At 54.8% G+C, this 26,517-nt stretch overlaps 1 protein-coding gene across 1 annotated transcript; it reads right to left on the bottom strand.

Moving 5' to 3' along the window:
• Positions 1-4,363: 4,363 nt before the first annotated feature.
• On the bottom strand, positions 4,364-24,829 carry IP6K3 (inositol hexakisphosphate kinase 3). The gene is made up of 6 exons (XM_080806692.1): positions 24,666-24,829; positions 15,857-16,191; positions 10,266-10,470; positions 8,937-9,112; positions 7,594-7,769; positions 4,364-5,848 (listed from the first exon to the last, which is right to left on the bottom strand). The coding sequence occupies exons 2-6, from the start codon at positions 16,053-16,055 to the stop codon at positions 5,417-5,419; spliced, it is 1,188 nt and encodes a 395-aa protein (XP_080662818.1). The 5' UTR covers positions 16,056-16,191; positions 24,666-24,829; the 3' UTR covers positions 4,364-5,416.
• Positions 24,830-26,517: the final 1,688 nt, after the last annotated feature.

Below are 26,517 nucleotides of genomic sequence, written 5' to 3'. Positions count from 1 at the left end.
TGGAATATGACTTGGCAGGGCCAGTCTCCAGGGAGTTGATGACCATTTAACACCCACCTGCTGACTGTCACTCATTCTACACTGAATGCAAGCTCCCCCGGCTTCTTGAAAACCCCCACCAGGGCTGTACCTCTGGATCCATTTGGAATGGGGCGGGTATTTCAGCTCCGTGGAGTCCTCTGGTAGCTCTTTATAGAAACAGGCACCTCGGGGAGGGAGCACGGCTTCAGTGTTTCAAGTTCTAACGATCTCAGTAATTGAGACACTGAATTGCACATTTAAATCATTGCACATTGAAAGTAAAAATACCGTTTTGTAATGCTGGTGTTAATAATGTAAACATTCAAAACGAATTAAATACTTAGCTGTATTGTGGGGCACGACTACCTGATTTTTCTTCTTTCAACTTATTCAACCGGAGGAAATGATCGGCTGCCCATCCCAGCTGTGTTACCATAAAAAGTGGGCCTGGACTTGCAAGGGAAAAGTTAGGTTCATGCCCCCCCATAAAGTTGAACCGGACGGGGCAGGCCGGTGGGAGATAGCTGCCTTTGTCTGGAGGGGAGCTGCTTTTCAATACTCACAGGTGTTCATGGTGTTGCAGGGTAGGCTCACAGTGGCCTAAAGTTCAGCCCAGCGTACCCAAAGCCCCGCCGCTTGTAGGAGACATCTGTCATCTGCCTTAGGCCCTGCCTCCCTCCTTTCACTCTAGTGGATGTCCCTTCACAGCGGCCTTCCCTGTCGCCCATTTCAAGGAGTGGCCCTGCCACTCTGGGTCCCTGCAGAACACTAGCCACTCTCTGACAACAGGCCCTGACAGAGGCTCTCCCACTAAATGCCTCTGAAGAGAATAGGTCACATCAGAGTCTGGACCCAGGTCTCCCCACCTGCCCCCATGAGACACTCCTCTCTAGAGGTCTGAGGGAGAAAGGTGAAGGGCAGATCAGGAGCAGGTAGATGTCTGGATTTGGTCCTCGAATTAGCTCTCGAAGCTCCTGTCCCATTTTACGGGAGCCTAGTAACAGAAGGGAGAAGTTCTGAGTGATGCATAATGAAAAGGACCCAACCTGGCTGCAAGTCAGCCCGCCTGGCTGGCACTCAACTTGGTATTGTCCCAGGGCTGTCTATCCCTCCCTTCCTCCCATCTAGTTCTTGGCACCCAAGCCTTCATTCTAGTTCTTTCCCTCATCTTCTGTTTTATGTTTTTGGCCACAGTGGATGCAGATTTAGATCAAAAGTCAGAAGTTTAGATCATTTTGAAGAGCTGCTGATGAGTGGTCCTGCCTTGCCATTTGTTTTATGAGCCCGCTTCCTGCCCTTTCCAGCATGGGCTACAAGGCTCCGTGCAGCTGGGAAGAGTGATGGGACCTGCCAGGGTGCTGCCCAGAGGCCCAGGGCTTCCTGATGACATTGCGTCATGGAAAAGCAGTAATAGCATTCTGCTCTTCAGCCTCCTCTTCCATCGCACCGGGAACACCAGAGGGAGGAGGCAGGCCTGGGTGACTGTCTCCCTTACTGTCCTTGGCCTCCCTGCTGGGGAGGGCAGGAGCGGTTGCCACTCTTCAGTACCTGTCTTAGGGATCAAGTGAGAGTTCCTGGGGGGCAGATGGGGCAGCTGAGGTGGGGAGACGGGAAGAAGTCTGTCAGCACTCTGGACTCACGCAGACCGTCGGAGGATGCAGCTGAAGGGGAAGGATCTGCGTCAGAGCCCATGGCCCTGGCACCGGCAGGCCCTTGCTTCTGCCCCTCCACGTCCCCACTCATTCTTTATGTCTCTCCTTCTCCCTCCTTAAATCAGGTATCAATTTGACTTGAGGATTTCGGAGGTCATAACAGAGACTGGCTAGCTTCTCATCAAACCCATTTCCTTTTCCAGGCATATGGTTAAACCACATCTCAGCCCGCTGGCATCTGGGCAGGGCCCATGGCTGGTTCTTGCCTCTGGAATGGCGGTGTGCCTCCTGGGTGCGGTCTGACTTTCAGGCCTCGTGGTCAACTGGAGGTACTGGAGTCACGAGATGGAAGGTCCGTGGGTGACCGTACAGAGCTGAAGCTCTTTCTCCGCTGACCAAACCCAACTGGAATGCGAAGCTACTGTTGCTTGGGAATTGTTTGTTGTAACAGTTAACCCACCCGGACTAACACCCCTGCGTTTTTAGTTCAGAAGAGAGCTCCCCAGTTTGGGGGAGGGAAGGCCAGGCGGGAGGAGGCCCTTCCAGACTTCCAGACAAGAGGGAGTGGTAGAAGCGGAAGGTTCGGAGGTCCCTGACAGTCCTCAGTGCTGGGCTTTCTCCATTTTCATCTTAATCTCTCCTGGTGCCTCTTCACATCAACCCCTGCGGCCAGTCCCGAACGTGCTGTTCCCTGAGCGAAATGCTTGATTCCTTTTTCTGTGCTTGTCCCTAATGCTTGCCTTCTTGATCACCTCTCAGTCTTGCCTCCCTTTCAAGGCACAGCTCAGACACCATCTCTGGGATCTGCCCATGTGGCACTGAGCCCTCACTGCCTCTCCTGGCCAGCACTCTGGATGGCTGAGCAAATGGCCCCCAGGCCTTGTTGAAGCACCCCTGGTATTTTCACATGAGGGTCTTCATCTTCTCATTAAGTCATAAGGTTTTTTCAGGATAATGACCTGACTCTCACCCTTCCTTGTTTCTTGCATAGGTCCCAGCACTGGGCCATATGTACCAGGCACTCAGAGAATATTCCTTGGTTGGATGAATGGAGGGAAGGAAGGACAGATTAATGTAATCACAAACACATGAGCTCCTCGACCAAATTTTCAAGTGTCTCCACCATCTGGGCTCACTCCGTTTCTCTCTTCTTTGCTCTACTACTCCCAGCCACCAAACCCCTATTCTGGATGGGTTGGTCTGTCCACAGACTCCTGAGCAGGCTGGGCTTCTCCTTCCCTCCGCTCAGCCAGCCCCTTCTCCATTCTTGTCACTGTTCAGGGCCTAAGTGAAGTCTCACCTCCTCCGACAGTTTCTGTGATGAGGGTCGGCTATTAGGTGATGTGCATTTCTCTGTTGGCTGTGGGCTGACCTCTTCTGTGTGTAGGACTGATCCTCTGTACCACACAGATGAGTCCTCTGTATCCCAGGGTACTCTCTCTGTGCGGTTTGTTACCAGATCATGTGTGGAACCTTTGCCTCCTTGCCTAGAATCTTCACTCCCAAGTGCTGGATCTTCGCCAGTGCTTGGCAAAAAGATCAGCAGGGGAGAGCTGCCTAGTTCGGTGTATAATTGCCGGGTACTGGATATTTAGGGCCCCCTCACATCTTTTGCCATTTGAACGTGAACTCTTTCTGAAGATCAAATACATCCATGCCTGCCATCTTCTTCTCGTACCTCTCTGTCCTTCCCCCTCGGCCTGGGTTTGCAGTGCTTGGGTGGACTCATTCAGCTGGGTCAGGAAAACCTCGTGCTCATATCCAGACAGCAGCAACCCCTCTGAGCCCGGGGATCTGGGAAGCATAGCCTGGAACCAGCTTTGCGCCTCGTAGCAAACTGCACTTTTATTGGTGACATCCTCTGGGGCATGTGGGGGTTTGGTCTGGGCCTGGAGGGATTGGCAGAGTGGGGAGAAGGGCTCCTGTGAAGGGCGTTGTTGGATAAAGGAGGGGCTGAGGGAAGATGGGTCACATGGATGGGGCCAGGAGAGTGAGTGTGGCACAGTTAGGGACACGGGCCAGCCAGCCCTAAAAGACTTCCATTCTAGCTGACACTCGTCCCTGCCCCCCGCCCCCCCACCCATCCTCAGGTATGTCCCACAGCGCCCAGGGCTGAGAACGGGGCCAGGAAGCAGAAGCTTTGGACTTAGTTAAAGCAGATTTTCAAGCGAGGAAGTGGCCTAGAAAAAGCAATATTTAGGGCTCCATTTTGTCATTAGCAAATATTTAGTTTTCGGCTGACTTCCTTTTTGCCACCCAATGTACTTTGACTCAATTCTCCCACCATGGGTGCAGAACATGCAAATTAATCATGTCGTTACCTCAGCCAAACATAATTAGGGAAGTTAACTTGCTTCGAAATCCATATAATGTATCCTACAATTAAACAAAAAAAAAATTTTTTTTTTAATCCAAGGCTCTTACCTTCTGTAAGTGTGGCTTTTTTGAAGGTTGATTGTAATTCACCAGGAGAATATAAAAATTATTTGACTTTGCATTGTAGAAAGTTCAGATAAAAGGACAACTTATGAGGTCTGGTACCTGCCTTGTAGATACATGGAAATATTTGATTAGCTCCCATTTCCCCCTGGGATCCCCAAAGGATTGCAGGAAATCGGTGAACTGTTCTAGTCACCCATAAATTGGAAATGCCATACAGTGTGATGATCAGAATAAACAAACAGAAAGGGTAATAAGGTACACCAAATAATCACTGGTGACCTCAGCAATTTTATTAACAAATTTATTTCCCTAATTGGGTAACGTATCTTCGTGCTCGACTCAAGGGCATTGTAATAGGTTTCCACACTGCAGAAGAAGGAATTAATTAGAACTGTTTGCTCTTTGTTCCGTATTTACACTTGTCCACCAGTCTTGTAAACATTGCGCCTGGATTGCTTGGCCCTTCAGGCTTCTCTCTCCCGACTCCCCACCCCACCCCCAAAATAAATAAATAGAAAGCAGATAGTGTGATTTAACAGCATGGCTCATCCTTTTGGCAGCCCCCCCACCAGAACTGCGGCTTGTGGTTAGAGCCTGTTTGTGACCAGAATTGGACAGAGGCATCACTTCCAATAGGTACCTGGAAGTCTAGAAAGAGACCCTCATCTCCTCAGGCAGAAATGGAGAACCCAGGGGCTCGATTTGCCAGGGCTGTGTGTGGTTTGCCCTTGCCCATTCAGACCCTGGGTAGGAAGCTGGCGAGACAGGCAGATCAGTCCCACGTGTTCCTGCCCCACTGAAATGCCTCCTAGGAAGATAAGAGACAGTCATTCGTGAGCTCTGTCTGCTCTTGGGGTGGGCTGCCCGTGTGAGCAGAAAAAGCCCTACACTCATGACCTCACTCTTCTGGTGTTCTTCAAGTAGAGTTTTTTGCCTCACAGCTTGCCAAGACGTCAGCGCGACAACAAAAAAGCATTTTTCAACGCAAATTCTCTAGAATCTTACTGTAACGCTGGCTTCTCCCTCATGCCACAGCCCTCCAGTGTACTCCACGATGGTGCCATTTCACTCTGGCTGTCCAGCCTTGGATGACCGGCATTAGCAGAAGATGCCAGAGGATGTGAAATTACCTCCAGAGCTGGTTTCTGTAGCAGCCAATAATATCCCCTGCCCTGTATGGCTCTTGAATGTGGCTAGCATTATCACAAAAAGACATCTGACCGTGCCTGGAGCATCCTGGCTACCAGTAGGTCCCTTGTGAGAACTATACTCTAGAAAAATCCGGATAGGCCCAACAAGCCTCATTCTCCCTCTTGAATATCCTGCAGGATCTGGATGAGGTTCTCTAGGCCAAAAATATAGCCCGGATCTGGTCCGTCGTAAGAGGTGTGCTCGTCCCGGGAGCCTTTGTATGTTGTGTGGGCAAAGTCGATCATCCGGATGTCAACTTTGCTGACACCCCCAGAAGAGCTGCCGTGGGCCGTCCTTTCTGGCGGCTCCTGCCCATCATAGATGATGAGGAGAGAGCTGGAGTAGAACCGGTAGGAACTCTGGCTCCTAATGACCGAGAGGAGGGCACGGAGCTGGCACTGGATGGGCTCCAGGAGCTCCGTCCGGAGGCGGGTTCCGTCATGCAGGAACTGATGGAGGGCCTGTCGGAAGCCCTCAACGGAGAGTTTTCTTCCGTAGTACTTGTCTTTGCAGAGAAAGTGCTTCTTATCAACTTGATAAACCTGATAATAAAAAAAGAAAGAAAACGTGAAGAATTGCCAACTCAAGAGAAAGCTTGCCACTGCTGTGGTTGCAGGGTTACAAGCTAGCGGGATATATAAACAGATTTCCGGGAGATGCAGGGCAGGAATGGCTGAAATGAATGGAAGGATGATCTTCCATCAAGTGCCAGGGGAACTTTCACATTTTAAAATGCTTTCTCTGCAAGCCCTTAATAGGAATCCAAGGTCTACATATCCTTCACCCCATGAAGGTGACCCTCCACCCGTAACAAAAAGCTCTGGATCGCCTTTGCTGTGAATTTCCAGTGTCATCCTCCAAATCGTGATTTAAACCCTGGCTCCTGGCCTTCTTCAATTCAAATATTAGCAAACCCAAGCTAGAACGCTTTAGCAGGAATCTGAGATCGCAGCCAATGGCCTTGGAAAGCCAACTAGATTCAATTTTCCCCAATAAAGTTTGCAAAGTCCTTTCTCTGCAGATTCTAAGGAAACCGTCACAGCTTTTGGGGTAGAGCAGGGTTGACTGAAGATAAAACGATAAGAAGATAGGCTGGATGAGGAAGGGATGGGGTTTTCTGGCAGCCAGTGCCACCAAGGGGAGCCTGGATGGAACGGGAAGGATGTTCGCAGCAGCTCTGCAGGGCTGGTGGCTCCTACTTGGCACCAGTTCCTCTCCCCCACTCCCCTGTCATGTCTTGGCCACCAGAAGGAAGCAGATGGAGAAGATGCTGATGGGGGGGACAGTGGCAGCTGCTCCCATTCATTCAGAGGCTGTACTGAGGCCAGTGGCTGGCGTGGCCATGACTTGGCTCACTTCTGTCCGGCACACCTGGGAAGGGCAGCCCATACGTGGCCAAGACAGTTTCTCAGGTCTTTCCCGCCTTCAGATTATGTGGTATGTGTATGGAAAACCAGTGCAGGAAAAAAAAAAATTCAGAAAGCTATGATAGACTTGCTTTGGAGGGCGGGAGATGGGCTGTTAAATTAGCCATCATAAACACATGACAGTTGTCACTGTCTAAATAAATCAGATCGTTTTCAGAAGATTGGAGGTCCGGAGAGAGATTCCGTTTACACCCCAAATTATCACACTCCATTCTCTTGAGGACTGCATTCCAAGCCTTCCGAGGGACATCTGTGCAACAAATTTATAGACTCCACTTCCAGCTTCAAGGGGTGGCAGTTTCAATTAAGGAAAGCCTCAACGTGTACCGTCAAATCAGTGTCTGGTTTTGCTTTGAGGAGATAGACGGTAAGAGCGAACAAGTGGGGGAAAGTTGATATCTTCCGGTTCTGCACCCCCTGCCATGAGTCACGGTCAGAGCTGCAAAAATGGGGTAGAGTCTGGGCAGTAAAAAAAATTAACTGTTCCTTTGCCTCAGCTGAGCAGGCTACGACCTTCCCACTTCTTTAACCAGAACAGACAGCCAAAAAACCCCAGAAGGCATGGAGTAGGAATTCAAAGAGCAGAGTGCCTTATGGCCCCTGAGGAGAGTGTGCAGCTGTACCCTTCCAGAGACCAAGGAAGCCACGGAGTACACAGAGAAGCTCTTTTTCTGTTCTCTCCCCAGCCCCTGCTCACACACTGTCACCAGAGGTTTGCTCTCCACGTGGACAGGCCCCACGTGGCCACTGGGAAATTCCACCTACCGAAAACCCTCCTGTGTGGCTGGCTTTGTGGACGGTGGTGTCTGCAGTGGACACGCCAGGAACCCCAGCCCCACGACGGGCCCTCTGCCGCCTACCTGCATCCCACAGATGCGCACACCCAGGCAAGCCGAGGTGCTCTGCGCGCACTTGTGCATGTGACGGGCCTTCTTCTCCTCGGACGCGTCATCCCCGTGCTGCCGGGTCCCCATCTTCAGGTCCAGGATACAGGGGTGCTTGTACTGTGACACAACATTTTCCAGCAGCAGAAACCCTGGTCAGGCTAAGTTCAGGAAGGCTCTGCAGACTGGGAGGCTGCGGCCCCCATGGAGGCAGTTCACACGGCCCCATGACTGCCTGGGACCCCCTTCTCCGAGCGCCGTTTCTGCTCCTCCTGCACCGCACGGACAAGCCCATCGCCCCTCTTAAGAATGCAAAGTATTAGCCTAGCAGGCTGCTTTAAGAAGTCCATTTATTTAGGGGGAGTTTATGACTCTGGGAGCTTCTTTTCCTTTTCCTTTCTGCTCCGAGGTTGAAATTTAAATGCAGGCGTGAAATCCCTGGCAGGCCATGCCCAATTTACATTTTACGGCAGAAAATCATAAGGCTAAAACCTCGAGTCACTGAATGGGCCCATACCTTTTGGGAGAAGTGGGTTGATGTTAGCTTTGGAGATGAGTTGCAGGAATATTAATTTCAGCGGAGTAATTATCCTGCAAAAGCTTCTTAGGGATTAGGGTTGCAGATGTGTCTTAGTAAATACTGTGGAACCAGTCACCCGTTTGCAGGAAGGAGCCCAGCATTGACAAAGGGGTATTTCAAGCCTAAATGTACTCACTGAGAACATGGCAGCCTGAGGTGGTAGGGGGGAGTGCCTCCCCTAAGAGTCTCCCCCTTGGGCTCTGCCCTGAGGGGGCACTGCACCCCCGCACCCCATCAGCTCCACAGGGAGACATCTGCGGGGAGAATTTGGAGGGCTAGAAGGGAGGCTGGGGTGTGGGGAACCCACCCAGCCCTCTGAGCCCCCTGCCACCCCCGCCCAGCATGGCTGTCATCATTCCTGTCTGCCAGCAGACACCCTCAGCCCAGCCCCTCTGCCCACGTGGGAGCAGCAACATAGCCCGAGGCCTGGCATGGGCACTGTGTTCAGCTTAATTCCCAGTCCTACTTCCCCCATATTCTCTGATTTTCTTTTTCTTTTTTCTTTCTTTCTTTTTTTTTTTTTTTGCAAGGATCAGATGTCTTCTAGGTCCCAGATTTGAGGGCTTGTGCCTCGACGTCTCCCTTGCACTGATCTCTCCCCGCCCACCTCTGTCCTGGCGCCTGTGTCTGTGTCTCCCCTTCCCGCCCCTGCTTCCCTGTCTGCCTGTCTTTGTCACCACCACCCCCCCCCCCAGCCCCCCGGCCTCTGACAGGCAGCAGGGAGTGCCGGCAAGGATACGGTGCCGCTGGTTCTCCGGGTACTCGGTGCACAGGCGGGTCAGGTGAGCCTGGTGGCACTGCAGTCCCCACGGGTTAAAGCTCCTCCTCTCGGCCTGGTTCCCTTTAGCGTCTTCCACGAGCGTGGAGACTGGGGCATTGATATGGAACTCGGACCTCAGGAGCGACGTGGCCGGGCTGTGGGAGAGGGAAGCACACGACAGTCAGAGCAGCCATGGCCAGCAGCCGTGGCCGGAGGGCTGGGGGAAGGTACCTGTCCTGGGCTGGGCTCTGATGGGGACAGCCCCTAGCTGCTCTCCACGCTGCCTAAAGGGCCTCAGAGTGCTCCCGCTGCCCCATTCAGGCCTTGGGCACCAGATCGGGCCACACTGCAGCCCTGGCAGGGCATCTCTTCGAACCTCAGAAGAACTCATTAGAGCCTGGCGCCTCCTCAGAGGGCTGAGGTGGTTTAAGTTCACGTGTAAGTGATCTGGATTCCTCTTGCACTCTCGAGGCAATGCAATGTGGGGACCGCAACCCTGCCTGGAATCAGAAGGCTGGGGTTTTAGGCTGTGAGTGTGTCATGGCACTATTTCCTTGAGACCTCAAAATGCCCTTAGGGCCAGGAATCCTGGATCTTTGGTCTGCCCTCTCTCCAGTCCTCTGCATCTCGGCTTCCCCATCTGTGAAATGGAGATAATACGTACCCGCTTCCTGATGCTGAGCCAAGAGACGTAATTAGATCTGCTGTGCTCCTTGGGGAAAGGAGGCACTTTCATTGTATTAGCTCCCTTTTGTTTCCTATAAATGTTTTATAAGTCCCCAGGGGTCCTTTTCATCTGAGAAAGGTCAGCTAACATTATCAGAGAGGTTCTGGAGACCTCTCTGGGAACTTGGGTGCCCTGAGCTGCCTGGTCTCTGAGATCCCACGGTGGGTGGGGGGTGCGGGGGGATTGTGTTGACCTCTCTCCTTGTCCCTTCCTGACTGCTGGGGAAAGGTGACTTCGGACTGCCATTAGCCATTTCTCCCTTGCATCAACCCCCACCCGGAGACACTGCACGGTCTCTGTGAAATAAGTATTTAATTAAACAAGTATGTGCTGAATGCCTGCTCCATATAGGACCCTGCGTATGTGGCAGCTTCTGAGATAAATACATCGCGGAGTCCTCCCTCTGAAACCAGGTGAAGGAAAGCTCATGCCTTCCTTTGGTCACCTGGATGTTTCTAGAAGGAGCCTGCCTGGGAATGTGTCACTTCCTTGGCCCTGTTGGGTTGCTGTGGGCCTTGGCGCAGGTGGGAGCAGAGCTGGTCCCTGCTAGGTTAGCTGTCATCCTGCCATGCGGCCCTCACCTCTCCTCAAGCGAGTGAGCCAGCTGCCACTGGACGAGGGGGTGGGCGCCACCACTGCTGCCGGTGGTCTGCTGGAGCGTCTGCCATATTGCCACTGCCGCCGATTCCGTGGAGACCTTGAAGGGCCCCCGGTTCTCCTTCAGCGGGGTGGCCACCAGGCTGAGATGGCCTCGGCTGTCTTTTTGGAGGTGCACCGTGATGGTGCCTGCAGAGCACATGGGGGGAGGGGAGGGGGGGGAAACCAGATGGAATTTACCTGGTGGACATGTTGCAAGGGGTGACATCCTTCTGAATTGTAGTTTAAGGGCACTGGTCAACCCCCCCTCCCCCTTCCCTAACTGCTCTCTCAAGGAAGAGCTACGGGGACTGTTCCAAAATGAGCCCAGGGCCGGGGAGCCTGCAGAAAATAGCCTTGGGCTGGTCAGGGTGTTAGCTCTCCTTCCCTGCATCTCCCTGCCCTTTCAAGCTTTGAACAAAGCCAGCGCTGTACATTTTGTTCTCACCTTCTGGTTCCTTGGTGCACACTGGCACCTTCCCAGGCACAACAGAGCTGTTCCAGTGGGGCCCAACCCAGGGTCATCGGAGCTGGTCTTCCACAAAGAGGGCCCCCGTGCCTCAGGGAGGCCGTGAGGGAAGTTGGGGCCCATCCCATAACTTCCCTGTGCCTCCTTCATCATCCTTTCTCCCTTCCCTTTCTGTCTGACCAGCTTCTTCCAGGAGGCCTGCCTCAGACAGCCTTCCTGGGCTGGGCTTCTCTGTCCTCATCCTTTAGACCTCTCCCCCCATCCCCCATCCTGTCTTCAACACGGATGCTCGCCATCTCCTTCAGTTAGACACACAGCCCATGAATATTACTGACGGAACATGGTTCTCTGATAGAAAACAGGAGGCTGGTGGGATTTCTCCAGCTACGGTAACTCCTTCCCATCATGTTTGTAATCAAGGCACAGCAGCCCGCTCCAGTCGCTGCTTGTGAGCGTGGAGAGTGTGAGGAGACCCAGTGAACAAACGTGCTAATTGGCTTCTCCGGGACAGGGGCCAGGTTGGGTAATTAGGTCTGGCATGCGTGTCAGCGGCTCCGTGGCCACCCCTGTTGGATTTCTTGCTCTGGCGGCACAGTCCGGGCCTTTCCCCATGGGGCTCAGCATCTGCCCTAAATGAGTGCCCGGCCTCGCCCAAGTTCTGCTGGAGGTGGAGCTATGCTCTTGCCGGTAGCACGGGAGACAGCCCCGCAGGTGGCTTTGGAGTCCTAGGTTCCCTGTTCTTCCTGCAGCTGATCCCTGACTGTTCCAGTGGCTCCTTCTCCCTCCAGGCCACCCGACACCTGTCTCCACCCTGCTTTGTGTCTGCCAGGCTGACACTGTGAAGTGCACCAGTGGCTTCTGCACCCCTGATTTCCCAGGGGCTGGGCCAACGGAGGACGTTGGCAGGAGATGGGATGGGGCTGGAGAAAGATCGAGGTGTTTATCCCACTGGTTTCCTCCCTGCCACAGCATGGTCCTGTCCCTCTGTGGCCTCCCTCTCGCTGGGTCCGTGACCCATTCCCTTGAGGCCTAGGGGTGGTCACAGCCTTTCAGGGGCGCTGGTCCCTGTGTACCTCATCGCCCCCAGTTCCCTTAATCCCGCGTGCATGTCTAGGAGCCGTCCTTTTGAAAACTCTCTTCATTTAAAGCCCGTTCGGCACACCGCTCATTGCCTCCTGGGGCTCTGACCTGGGTGGACTGCATGTGATCAGGTCCCCCTCAGGTATTTATTTCCTCCCCCGCCACTTGGTCACTTTCTCAGCATGAGTGGTAATTTTTGCTGAACCAGCGCTCAAGGCAGCTGACTTCCCTGCTTGCGTCCCTGCCCAGGCTGGTCAGTGCAGACGCTCATTTCCAGGGCTGCTCTCTAATTCAGCAAGTCGCTCTTCAGGGCCATCTGTGCCTAGCTCAGCGGCCTCTCTGGGCTAGTCCTGTCATCTCAGATTCCTGGTGCCCTAATTTCATAGCCCGAGAGTGACATTCAGTTCTTTCCAGCTCCTTAAAAAAATTCTGCGTTGCCTCAGCTCATCTCAGGCCCCTGAATCTTGTGAATTAATAATGATATGACTAATAATATTATCCTTGAACCTGGCACTTTGTCGTTTACCTGAACCCAGGGGTTCCGCCTGGGAGAATGAGGGGCCGATGGCAGGTCGGGGAAGGAACTGCAGTCGTGCTAATCAGTGCCGTGTTCGTCTGTTACCACTGAGTGACAGCAAGCCTGCGAGGCCCTTGCCCGTGGTCACGGGGACTCGGGGAAATGGAATGACTTGCCCAAGGTCACACAGTAAGGGGCGGAGCTCTGAGAAAGGCCACAGCAGACATGGCTATGGAAGAGGGAACAAGCTGTAACACGGAGCCGAGGACTTTATTGGGAGACTCCGGTGTTGTCGTGCTGTGTTTACTTGTGTGTGGATGAGGAACGCTCCTGCTGTGTCCTCATCACATTTGGTTCGGCCCTTCTGTTCCGTGGGAGCGAACAGAGAAACCTGTTTTGAGAGGGTCATCGGTTCAGAGGGGTGGGAGGGCCAAGAAGCCCAAGGATGCGGCATTCCCCTTGCCGTTCATTCCTCTTTTCTCAGGCAGGAGGGCCGCTCTGCTTGCTCTGGGGAGGACCAGCCTGGAAGCCGGCACTGGCCCCAGAGCCCACCCCTCCACCGTGGGGAAAGGAGAGCTCGCTAGCCTCTGTGCTTGTCCTTGGGGAGCTTGGAGCCTCGTGGTTGCTGGGGAGCCCAGGACGGTGTGCCAGCCAAGGGCACGGCCCTTTTGGGTCTTTTGTAAAGTTCGGCTCACCCTCTGGCCTTTCCTGCTGTGGGACTGTGGGATTGGGACACGCTCACCAGAAACCACTGTCTTGGGGACCCCCAGCTCCAGGAGGCCTCCCCAGAAGGACAAGAAACGGGACCTTCTCCTGCTTCCCTAGGCTCCAGCTCTTGTCTGATCTCATCAGATCTGACTGTCTCAATAAATGGAGGCAAGGAGAGGTGCAAAATAACCCAAAACCAATAAAATCCAAAAATCATTTCTATTTCTCATATTGTCAGAGCTACCCAGCCAGACTTCGTGTCCCTGCCTCTCCATCTTTCTGCACGCCTCTGGTTCTGTGTCTCCACCTATCTGTCTTCCTCCCTCTCCCACATCTCTCTCCAGCTCAGCCCAGACTTTGCTTTGAAGCCCGAGACGCATAGCAGATTGCTACCTTGCAGATGATCTCAGGTTGCCTTCTCTAAACCGAAGCAGCCGGTCAGTGGAATCCAGACTCCTTGGGGCTTGGCTTGGTTTTTAGTCAAGATTGTGTTGGTCCCAGCCTGGCTTCCGGCTTGCTTTGTGTGTCCATGGGAACTAGGCCCAGAGGGACATGGGCCCCCCGCCTCTGCCGCATCTGCCTGGCTGGGGGTAGCAGGGGACAGCCAGAGCTTTGCCTGCAGTCATGCCAGCCGGGCAGACAAGAGTGCTTACTGCCACAATTGCCATGCCCAGAGCATCTCAGCAATTTCGGCTTGGCCAAGCAGCTTCCCCAGCCTCCGGGAATATTTTGTCATCTATTTATTTTTAAGCTCATGAGAGCATTTATTTGCCGGCATGTATAATATGAATCTGGCTCATCTGTTAACCAGCCAGACTTAGGAGTATGTCTTTGCTCACCCAAAGCTGACAGGTACACTGGGAGGCAGAGAGATGCAGGTCCAAAATGTTGTCCTGCCCGAGGAGCCCAGCAAAAGGTCCGGGCAAGCTCCTGCCATGGGGAGGCTAGCCTTGGGAGTGACGTCCCTGCCCAGCGCTCTCTGATTTCATCACAGTGCAGGGCAGTGAGAAGGGAGAGGCTGTGCTCCATGGCACACAGTGGCCACTACAGAAACAGCTCCTCTCTGGGGGAAACCCCCTGTGGCAGCCTTGTGGGCATTCAAGTCCCCCTGACCTGAGTGACTCTGGGCGAGGCACATCCCCTCCTCATTGGGCTAGACGACCCCCTGACCTAGCTTGGGAGGCAGACTAGAGTAGGGGTCTGGACAGTAGACTAGTGCCCAAGAGTGCCCAGTAGGGGTGCTGCTCTTCCCCTCCTCCCCCAGAGGAATGGGCACTTGTAGACAGGACCCAGGGGGGGCGTCGGGATGGGGTCCTAGAGACCAAGCAGCCTCTTTCACTTTCCTGCTCTGCCTGTGGCCGCCCCGGCCATCTGTCTTAGCTCCAGAGCCATGTCCAACAGGCGTGAAATGCTGCGGGCAGGAGGCCCCCCCACGCAGGGTCCTGCCACCCCTTTGCTATGTTGAGTTCCGTTGTGAAAGGACAGACATTCATTCCAGTGGGTGCTCTGACAACATGGGCAGTGACCCACAACGGATGGGCAACCCCGGCCTGTGGCCCTAGAGGCCCCAGGGGAGGCCTGCACAGGCCGCACACCAGCCACCCGCCCCTCTCTCTCCCAGCATGTGGTGCTCACAGGCCTCATCTCAGACTCTCAGAAGGTCTTGGCAAGCCGACACTGAAGTGGTGCTTGGGGCTCAAGGGCCCCCAACAGTGGGTCTCAGTCTGAATGCTGGATACAGATTCTTGGGCCCTGCCCCCAGGGGTTCTGGTTCACAGAGATAGAAGGGAGCCTGGGAATCTGCATGTGAACCCCTACACCAGCCTTTGTCAGTCCCAGAGCACACTCTAAGAAACACCCACAGAGCTAGGCCCCATTTTTCCTGGTTATTTTGATCATTAAAATGCGAGTAAGTTTTTGACTGACTTATTTGGATATTATCATTACTTTTACTGCAGATGCATATTCGAGGGCAGAAGCTTGTAGTCACAACATTTAAAAACCTTTAAAAGAGATCTTTTCTCTGGGGACTCGTCCTGTTGAGGGGCTCAAGGCCGGCAGTCTCGCCCTGAGTCCTGTGAGCTGCATTTACTGAAGGCTGGGTGTGGACAAAAGGCCTGCCTCGTGGATGCTGGCCAGCTGCCCAGAGGGCCCCTTCCTGGAGGCCCACAGATGGCGGCCCTCCCCAGCCAGCCTTCACCCCCCTGAACCCACCTTGTACTCAGATCTAGAACACACACGGCTCCATGCCCCGCTTCCCCAGCTCTACCTGGAGGGCAGCCCATGGCCTTGGCTTGGCCACTAGGTGAGAATGAGGAGTTCTCGTTTCCTAAACATGTCAGGTCCCCGCTCCTTCACGCCCTGACCCAGGCCTGAGGCTCCACCCATCCACCTGGGTTTCCAGACGGAGGGGCAAGAGGCCTTGGCCCTCCCTGTCTTCCCCAGCCCCAGTCACAGGACCCAGCCATGGCACCCCTGAAGCACAGAGCAGACGCCCTAGTAGAGCAGGGTGGGGCTGGGGTATCATTTCACTCCACGCTCAATTCCTCGAAGCCTAGTGGCTTGAGCTCGTTTGTAGGGATGCCAAATAGTATTAGACTCCAGGCCTAGAGGCTTGAAGAGTTCAGAGAAACTAGGACAGCGAGGGCCAGCCGGGCTGTGGGGAGGGGGCCTGTCTCCATGGCAACCTGGGGAGGTGGTGGGGGGTGGGGGGCGTCCAGGAACCTGGCTTGCAACCGCAGCCAGCCACCGGGGACACTCACCTTTGTATTGCGGGGTGAAACGCTTCATGGCCAGAGGCAGAGACTCGTAGAACCTCTGCTCCCGGGAGATGAGGGGCTTGCACACGGTGTGCTCATCGTACTTCATCACGCTCAGGTGCCCCCCGACCTGGTGCAGGAAGGGCTCTAGCCGCACGCCCACTCTGGCCTCCCCAGCATCTGTGCTGTCCTGCACAACCATGTGTCCGCGAGAGGAAGGCCTGGGCTGCTCCTGGACAGGGGGCGGGGCCGTCAGTGGGGCTCAGCTGTCTCCTTAGTGGCCTTGATCCCCGTCATAGCACAGCTGTCCCTCTGTCTGTTGGCCTGGGAGGGGGCCCCTGGAAAACAGAGGAGGAAGGTGGAAATGGTGTGAGGGAGACAGGGTCCTGGGAGGAGTGGAAGGACCCACAGTTCCCAGCCACGACCCACTGGTAGTTGAACAAGACTGTACAGACGCTTCCGTCACTTCTAGAGTAATCCATTACAAGAAACTGGTACTGTGGTTGCTCTGGGGAGCCAGGATGAGAGATAGACTTCTCTGAATCCCGTCCTATGTTTAACATTTTTGAGAAATCAAATAACACACACAACTGTAGGCTTCCAGAGTGCCGAGATTGTGTTTAACTCCTCATATTGTGTTTCCTGCCTGCCTTTGGGAACGTTGGTCACAGGCCCAAGGAGAGAGCAGAGTCCCTGCTGTCAGGGTGCTTGGCCTCTCGCAGGGGCCCGGGGGGCACAGCAAAGCTTCGGTTTTGTACAGCATAGCTGTGCACACCAGTCTGCGTCACGTCTTCACGACATAATTGCCATGTGACTCTGAGAAGTTACCAAACCTCTTTGGGCCTCAGTTTCCCCATCTGTAAAGTGAAATAGTAAAGATACTTTATGGACATAGGACAACATTGAGATAAAGCCCGTGAAAAGGTTGGCTGAGGGCCCAGAGCTAAGTCCTCAATAAATGTGATTTGTCGTAATTATTTCTAGCCTTATTGCCTTGGTGGTCATATTTTCCCAACAGCTCTGGGTTGGAAGGAAGGCCGTGTTTCTCACCGCCACTTTGCACAAGAGGGAAGTGGGGCCTGCAGTGCCTTGACTGGGCTCTGGTGCAGGCCAGGGACAAGGCAGGAGGAAAGTGGGGACCGCTGGTCTTGGGGCCTCATTTCTTACGAACTGCCACTCCCTTTTCCTCCCTAAGGGCAGGCTTGCTGGAACTCTGGGCAGGGAATACAGCCCCGAAAGACACCCTGACTTTCTCTCAGGAGAGTGCCCAAGGAGACACTGAGAGGGGAGGCTCTTCTGGCCACATTCGTCCTGTTCCGTCTGAGAGGACATTCCCACAGGGGTGCCCATCACCGCCAAGTTATTAATACTCTCTACTCCGCTGGACTCCCGGCCAAAGATGCCACCAAGCTAGGCGGCCCTGGACATGATTAACGCTCTAAATGACCTTCATTGCAGACCATGAGCATGGCCAGCCGGCTCCATGCATGGAGTGCCTATCAGTTTGCTCAGGACCCCAGCTCAGAGAGACCCCCTGCTGCCCCCCAGGGGTTTCTCTCTCTCTCTCTCTCTCTCACTGGCTACTGTTTTTCAGGCCACAGAGTGCCCCTCTAGGAAGGGGGAGGTGTTTTGCCTGGTGTGTGCATTTGCTCTGCTGGGTGCAGGATGAGGCTTCTGAGAGCTGCGCATGTGGCCAGAGCAGGACTGGGGAGGTTAGGGTGGCCGGGCCAGGCGGCCAGGGCGGGGGGAGCCTGAGGCCTGATGGCGAGGGGCTGTGCTGACGCAGCAGGCTCGGCCTCACCCCGGGTCTGCTCCCAGATAGCATGGAGGGAGCCCCACTTGGAGCCTGTTTCACGAGCTGAGAAGTCAGTAGGAGGCATCTAGATGCAGAGGCATATCTGAAATCAGTGCAGGGACAAGCTGATACAGGACAAGGTAGCCCAGTTGCTTGGCAAACCCAGTCCTACTTGGCAAATGTGGTGAAGGCAAGAAGGAAGGTAGGAGAGAAAAACCCAGGTGGCCCAGCACCAACCAACCAGGCGCAGCCTTGCCAGGACTGCCTACTCGTGCTGACGCCTCCAGGCGGCGTCCCAGGCGAGCCCTCCTGCGTACCCTTCTTCCCCACACTCCTGTCTCCCTAATGCAAACTTAGGGTGGGTCAGTAGTGATAGGGTGTCTGCTGGGTAATCAGCCTGTACTTCTGAAAAATCTAGATTTGGGGCACCTGGCTGGCTCAGTCGGTAGAGTGTGTGACCCTTGATCTTGCGGTCGTGAGTCTGAGTCCCATGTTGCGCAAAGAACTTCCTTAAAAAAAAAGTCTATACCCAGCAGGTCGGGATACTGAGGCTCTTTCTGTCAGGGCTCACCTTAGGGTACAGATGAGGTGATCTCTGAGGGTTGTCCTGCTCCTGAGCTCTGTGGTCTGTGGTTCTGACCTGGGTCGGCGGGAAGGGGCAGGGGGAGGATGGAGGGCAGAGGCGTCAGTGCCTGAGCTAGGCAGGTGGGCTCTGCTGCCGCTCAAGGAGGCACTCTCTGGCTTCCCCTCGGCACTGATGCTGACCTTCTGTTCCCAAGGTTGTCTCTCTGTCACTGGGTACAGTCTTCTGCTCTATGGGAATGAGCTAGGGAAGACCTCCATTTTTCTCAGTCCTCCCCGGTAAATTCCAAATAAATAATTCAAGCTGACAGATCTTTCTCAATCCAGACCTTCCTTTTGCCACACACAGGTACATCTGTCATCGATGTGGGCCTTGGCCTTTGATCAGTGTCCTATTTCCTCAGAGCACTGGGCAGGGAGTCAGGAACCCAGATCTTTCCCAAGTGTTCCCACTAGCTTGCTGAGGCCCCTGGGATGAACTTGGTAATGTTCGTCTGAGTCTTGGTTTTCCACCCACTGCCACAGCCTTGTCACGATGCTCAGATGACAGAACGCACAGCATTCCTTTGTGGAGTCCTTTTCCCAAGCATCCCCACCCATCGAGGCTTGTCACTGCGTGGGTTATTCTCAGGACTGACTCAGCTCGGGTGCTGGGAAGGCAGGTGAGGCGCCTGCCTGAGACAGGACCTTACGCCCCCTCTGACACCCTCGCTAAGTACACTGGTCTCCCTTCAGTGCGTCAGAGGGAGACAAATGTCCTCTCTCCAGCCCACACTTCCCTCTGTAGCCCCACAGTTGGACCCTCACTCAGCATCCTGCCCTGGTGTTCATGGGAGGGAGGGAGGGGAGAGAGTGAGATGCCCCCAGCCAGAAGAGCTCAGCTAGAAGCCCCCTTCCCCAGGAGTCATGGACAAATGGCCCAGTTCCCCACATCCTATCCTGTCACTGGCTTGTATCCTGAATGAAATAACTCTGGGCTCACTCCAGGAGACTCAAGGGCTGAAATTTCTGATGGGCCCCATTGTCCAGCTGGTGGTTGAATGAGGCTCCATGGGGCTGTCTGTGTCTGTGCAGCCCCAGGGGGCCCGGGTGACAGTCACCCTGCCCCCGGTCTGAAAGGAAGGTCGCGGACAGCAGGGCCTGCAGTTGGGTTTGGCTTCCAGAGTGGGGACAGATGATGGTATCAGTGATGCCAGACACAGGGACAGAGGCCACCAGGCCGAGGTGGATGAGTGCCTCTGGCTTATCACTAGCAGCTGGCACCTTTTCTTCCCCGAGAATCTGTGTGTATGTAATCTTTTGCCCCAGGCTGAACCCGAGTTCATTAGAAATTACAGAAGATACGCTCCTGTTCCAGCTTGCTGCTCGCATTTTAGGGAAGATGGCAGATGAGGCCACCAATCAGACTTCTACCGGCTCCAATTTAGACTAAGTTCGTCACGAACCTGGTCTTATGAAAGCCTGTCAGCTCCCTATAATCTGGAAACAAGCTGGCTAACTGTGGTCCTTGTCGGTGCTGTTCACAAACTCTCGGGTTTTCCTGTGGGGATGTGGTGTGATTGCACTTCCCTTGCCCTTGGAAGGTAGGCACGGCCCCGTGACTTGCTTCCACCAACATAATGCAGATGGGAGCACCCTGTGCCACTGCCGGTGGGAGCCTGGAGGGCAAGCCGTTGCCAGTGTCCTCTCTCCCTGGCCTGCCTCGGAACGTGCTAGATATGTACGTAGCCTGACAGAGAGGTACATCTCTGCTCTCAGAGGCCGCTGCGACTTGGGGCTGGTTTGTAAGGCTGGCGGCCTCGTGCCCACAGCCAGATGCCCAGCAGGGAGCCCGGAAGTTGCAAGGGACCCCACTGGAACCAGGCACTCAAAGACTTCCTGCAGAAATGCACCCCGTATGACACGAGCCGCTCCTCTGAAGCATATCCTGGGGTCACGGGATCTGCAGTCCCCATCTCCGTTTCTGAAGAGAGTCCCTCTCTGGTGGAGAAACTGAGGGGCTGAGATGGCAAAAGCCACTGGCATACTTGGGAGCTAGAGAACATTCTGTCTCCTCTAAAGGCCTCAGGGCCAGGGTCCCATCCGAGGCCCTCTCCACTCTTTGTGCCCCTGTGGCCTGCCTTCCCGGAGCTCACACCCGGTGGACAGGGTCCAGAGGGCCACTCAGCAGTGTGGGTTCATGGGGCGAAGGGTGAAGGGCTCCCACCTGCGGGCCCCTCACGACCTTCCTAACGCTACACCGCCACAAGTGTCATCCTCAGACCGGAGCAGTAGGACCCTCAGAGCGTGATAACCTCTCACATGTACACGAACACATCTGTGATTACCAAAATACAAATTCATTTCAAGGCGCTATTGAGCTTCTAGTAGTTTTAATCCTCATCCATTTTCTCAATCAGCGGATACTAAAAGTATAATGAGTATCACAGGGGGACTCGTAGGGAACAAATTATGCTGAAATGGAGTCCTAGCTGAAAAGTTTAGCAGAGGTACTGCTGTCTCCTAAGGTGGGCATGGTGTCAGGGGTCCTGGATGGAGTCTTGGGGGGGTAGGCCATCAGGGCCTGAGGAGGGGCTGTCTCCGGTGGGGGTGGAGCAACAGGAAAGGGGCCTGGGCCGGCCAGGAAACCAGAGAGAAGGTTGTGAGCAGCGGTAAGCCTGGCCTGCTTCACTTGCGGGCCTAGAGGGGGCCTGGCCACATAGACCCCGGGGGGCCCAGCTTGTCTGGCTCCTGCTCAGGCCAGGGAGGAGGGGGTTGCCTGAGAGGGTAAGATGTGGAAGGAAGCCTTCAGCATCGCATCCCAGTAAATCTGATGGGGTGAGGGGGTGCTGGGAAGTGTTCTGGGGAAGAGATAATTAAGAAGCAGCTTGTATCAAAAGAAGACTGCCGTATAGGCAGGGTCGGCTGCAGATTCAAAGGCCGCATGGTTTATGGCCTGCCCTCTCGCCTCTGAAGTCCTATCGTGCATTTTGCAGGCCTGCTGGAGCCAGAGGTTTGGTACAAGTACCATTCAATGTCTTTGCGATGCCCGAGGGAGCATTTTGTTAAATCTATTCGAGAGGAGAGGACCCAAAAACCATTTAAAACTGCTTAGGTCATAATGGGCAGGAGGATTTTGGAGTTTCTCATGTGGCAGTGGTCTGTGTATCATCTGGGGCCATCCAGGCTGGGAAAGCATGAGATTATTTCCTGGGGGGAGGGGGGAGCCATGTTTTAAAATCCATTCTAAAAATGACTCAAGGGCCGTGGGATGGTGCGCCCTCTGTGTGCATAGCCACTCCCCGCTCCCCAGCCCAACAGGATCAATACCAAGCGCTGGCGGACGTCACAGCTCACCTTCTCAGCCGTGGCTGAGATACGTGGCTTGGCAAAGCGTCTGTTCCCCAGGGAAGGCTTGATCCCCAGAACCCCAGAGCAATGCTTCATATTCCTCTATCACACAGACTTCTTTCGGGGCTGATTTTATCCTTTGAGAGATTTCTTTTGTCTCTCTGCTTTTCTCTTAACATTTAAAATCTCCCAATGTTCCTCCAGTTTGAGGACCAAATGCGATTTTAATACAGCGATTATTAGTTTAGAAGCCCTTCAGCCACTGACAAATGTCCTTAGCAGCGGCAGCAGCAGCAGCAGCAGCAATGTTCTGAGCTTGCTGTCAGGGCGGGAGACGCATGGGGCAAAGATGACTCCAGAATCCCAGCGCCACTGGAAGGGCTGCTCCAGAGGCAGAGGATGGAGACTTCTCCCTCCCTGACCCCTACCTTGTCTTGACCTCATAACAGCACCTCAGGTCCTTGGGGACCTTGGGCATGGCTAATAATGGCTCCTGCATCATCGCCCAATTCCCTCAGGACCTCACCCCCTTGAAGCTGCATCCGGGATCTTGGATACCGCTAACCATCCAGACGTGCACGTTTCCCAACCTCTGACCCCCCTCCCCGCACCTCCTCACCTTTATCTAAGCACTGCGGTCAGCAGCCACCTGCCTTACGTAAGAGGTCTTTGAGCCAGAGACAGAAGGTTTTGGCAGTGGTTAGCATGGCAACTTTATGGCTGCAGGAAGAAACAGCCTTTTAAGGTCAAAATGCAGTCATGGGTGGAAGAGACGTGTGAGCATGCAGATGAGTGCGTGCTTGTGTGTGAGCGTGTGGTCATGGTCCTTCACACCATGGGCTGGAACTGGCCAACTCCTATGAGCCTGCCTGTTCAGGGAGAAGGTGAGCGGGCCTTCCCCCAGCAGAGGGCAGCAGCAGACGGGCCAGAACCGCCCTGAGCGGGAGTCCCTGGCCCAAACTCCACAGCCGGCCAGCCCCGGTTCCAACAGGGAACACATCCAGGACCTGGCTTTGCCAGGCCTGCCCTCATAAAGCCCAGGACGGTGGCTTGGGGGCCGCTGCCTTTCTGAGGGGCAGTTTTTCAAGAGCTCAGAAGTTACCATCGAGGTTGATGTCCCTCTCTCTTCTCCTCTCACCACGCCCTACTTTTTCTGAGGAGTGTCTGGCTGGCGGCAAGCGGAGGCATGTTCTGAGGAGTGGGGTGCCTGGCCCCATTCACAGTATGAGGGACCCCAAAGCCAGGGACAGGTCTTGCTGAAGAGGGGACAAGGCGTATGAGCTGGAGGGCACATCCCAGCTGAGGGGAACATGGCCCTCTGCAACCCGACTCAACCACTCCCTCCCCGTGGCAGCTGGACCCTACAGTCCCAGCCCTGCTGGATAAGGAAGAGTAATGGCTTTCGGTGAGCCCCTGCGTCCCCTATTCCTGGACTCCTCCTGGCCTCTCATCTCACTTCCCAGAACAACCCAATGCTCATAAAGTTGATTGCTGTTCCCTGTGGCTGCTGGTGAACAAGATAGCAACTATACGTAAAAGATTTATTCAGGTGCCCGGCTCAGAGCAGAAGAATGCAGGGGGAGACATGGGATGGCTCAGCCTGGCCTGCCACCCCAGAGCACACCGGCAGGGTCCCAGGGGCCACAGGCCCTTTGCAATGGATGTGCTTCTCAGATCCCTGATAAGGACCTGGCTCTGGGGGAGCACAGCACAGGAGGGGACCAGGAGACCTGGTTCTGCCTCAGATTCCCTGTCCCTTTCTCTCTGGGCCTCAGTTTCCCTTTCTGTACTGAGAGCTGTCTGACTCAGCCATATTCTCACCCTCCTATGGGACAGCTGGTCCTTTAATTCAGGAAGTCAATGTGGTGGTGGGGGGGCAGTATGGAGAGAGGTGGTTGGAAGAGACACTTTTGGATTGAAAGGGACTTAAAAGACATACTGACCCATATACCTTGATTGGATCCTGGTCTAAACAAAGCGATAAAAAACATCCAGGGGGCCACTGGGGAAATTTGAATATGAACTCCATGTGGCCATTCTTCAGGAGCTGTTAGTTTTGTTAGTGGGATGATGGCATTGGGGTTATGTAAGAGCCTCCTGAGGTACTTTGGGGGGAAATGCTATGATGTCCCAAAATTACTTCAAATACTTTAGCCTTAGAGCAGTCAATGAAGCGTATGACAAAGGTCAAACAACCGTGTAAATCCTGGGGTAGGATATGCAAGGGTTCGTGATATCACTCCCTCTACTTTTTCCTGTGGGCTTAACATTTTTCATAGTAAAAAAGGTTCAGATATAAACTGGTAGCTTTTAAAAAACGCGGAAGCCTGGGTCCTGCCCCACTGGATCTGAATCTCTGGGGAAGGAATCTGGCATGGAGGTTTTTAGATTCCCAGAGGTCCCAAGGACCATGCCAGGCTAAGACAGGTTCAGGTCTCAGGTTTACTGAGGGCCAAGAAGAGCCCAGGGAGAGGAGGCCCCCCAAAACTCTGCCACTGCTCAGGGCAGGGGCCCTTGGTAGTGACCGTGGTCTACCGGTCCTGCGTGGGGGCGCCCCGTACCCAGGCCATGGACGGCTGGTCACAGGAGCTGACGTCAGCCCAGCCTGGTGCACCCCTCCCCCTGGCGGAAGGGTGGGGCTGCCAGGACAGGACACGCCGTTCCTGGAGCCCCAGGGTTGCTGTCCACGTCTCCTGGGACAGCTGCCCCTGTGAAGGGTTAAACAGTGCGAATCACTGGCTCTAGCCCCTGTACACAGCTTCCTCTGCAGTCCCAGCTCCCCAGAACCAGCCCTGCCTCCATGCAGGAGCCGAGGTTAGAGACCCGAGGATGCCCTAGGAAGGGCTGGAATCACTCCAGGGGTAGGGGGTAGAGATGGGAGACAAGTGAACAACAGAATCTCTGTGTTCCTGAGCTGACCCAGCAACACCCCCAGACACATAGGTGTACACGGAGGTACGGACACCCCCAGAAAGACTGGCCCCTCCGCAGGGTGGACCCCTTGTTGAGGGGTGGGGTCATCCCATCCTGAGTGGACCCTCACTCCAGCACCCAAAGGGCTCAGCAAGGCCCTCCCTGCCCTATCCCCCCTGGGGCTGCACTCACCAGGGCCTTCTTCCTGGAGGGATGGCAGGGAGCGTGTGGAAGGGAAGGTCCAGGGGGAAGTAATCTCCTTGTTCGGTGCCTGCTGATGGCAGGCTCTTTCAGGCGTCCCAGCACCGAGAACTCACTGTCCACTGCAGCGCCACTGGAGAGGTCTGCCTAGACTCGGGTCTGCCCACGGGCCTGGGATAGGGAGGTCACCTGACCCTGGGGAAGGGCTGGCAGGGGCTGGCACGTCCAGCTGTCAGCTGGTGTATGGCTGCCCTGAGCAGGGCCTGAGGGCCTAGGAGGGAGGGGAATGAAGAGGAGGCAGAGAAGGAGAGGTCTGAAGGGAAGAAGTGGTCAGCTCCGCTGCCTGGATGGATGTCAGGCCCCGCGCACCCAGGGCCCAGTGCATCAGGCCACTGGCGGGTTTTTGATGCCTTGAGGTAAGGGTAGGCTAGGGAGTCTTGTTCTCCCTCCCCCCACCCTGTTCCCCCCCAATTTTACTGTCAGTTTGCCCCAAGCTGTGGTCGCCAGAGAGAAAGTCATGCAGGAAGACAGCCAGTCAACAATCAGCTTAAAGACAGTCAAGTAGGTTTTGAGGCCCTTGTGTGTTCTGGACTTGCTCCTTGCTCAGCTGAGCTGACCCAGGAACCTGTCTGACCAGTGATGGTTGTCGGGGAATTACGGTGAGGGCGGAGGAAGGGGTGTTTATCAAGTCGAAGGGCAATCCCAGTGTATTTCGTAGGCAAACATGGAGCTTGGGGCGGGAGGGCACCTTGCCCAGCCCGGGGGGAGCAGGGAAGGCATCCTGGAGGAAGCAGCCATCAGAGACCTAAAGGATAAACAGGATCATCCAGGTTGGGGTGGGGAGAGAGGGTGGTGGGAAGAGCATGCTAGCTAAGGGAAGAGCATGTGCAAAGGCCCAGAGGCAGCGGGGAAGAGGGTAGTCCAGGAGGTGGAGCCACTCAGAGTGCCCAGAGCATGCGAGAGGTGGGGAGTGATGACAGAAGAGCCTGAGGTAGGAGATGCGGGCCTCAAAGGTCTCTAACCTTGGCTTCTCAGGAAAAAACGAAGGGCTTTATATCAGGAAGGGCCGGGCCCAGATTGGCATTTTGAGCACGTCCACTCTGCTTTGGGGAGAGTGGATCAGGTCAAAGATGGGCAGGCAGGTTAGGAGGCTGCCAGGTGCTGTCCTCCAGGTGAGCCCAGCCTAGTGGCAGGGCTGAGGCAGTGGAGTGGAAGGGAATGGTGAGTTCCTGAGATGTTGAGACAGTCTCAACAAGGTCTGGGGACATGTAAAATGGGGAGAGATGCGGTGTGGGCAAAAGATAGAGGCTCATCAATGCCAGGCTTCAGGTCTCAGCAACTCTGGACCAAGTATTAGGTCTGAAGTCTGTTGCCCTAGACTTCTGGTTGTAGTTCCCTTGGGCCCTGGATGCCCCACTAGCCTGAGACCCCAGCCTGCCTCTTCCCGGGCTTCTCCAAATGTGGGCACTCGGCCCCTGAGGCTACAGTTCGGCTCTGGGGCTCAACCTTCTCTCTGGCCACAGGCTCTTCCCTGGGCCCCTTGGTCTGGTCCAGCCTTCTTCTGACTCTGGGCCACTTTCCCCAGATCCCTGCCTCCCTCAGGGTGCCCTCACCTGTGTCCTGGTTTTAACAGGGCTCCCCCAGATTTACTGCTGCAGCACTGAGAGCCACGATGGCTTTTCCTTCCCCTCATCCCCTGTTTCCATGTGTCTGTGGAGAACTCTTTCCGCACAGACAGCCTGTCCGCCCTCACTGCTCACGCACAGAGCGCATGAGCCCTGGGCTTTGACAGGAGCCGAAGTGGGAGGTGAGACAGGACTGGAACACAGGTCTCCTGGCCCTT

Source organism: Martes martes (assembly GCF_963455335.1).
Source record: "Martes martes genome assembly, chromosome: 6".
Classification (NCBI taxonomy): Eukaryota; Metazoa; Chordata; class Mammalia; order Carnivora; family Mustelidae; genus Martes; species Martes martes.
Note: the sequence above shows the minus strand (reverse complement) of the source record. Positions and strands in the feature narration are given on the sequence as shown.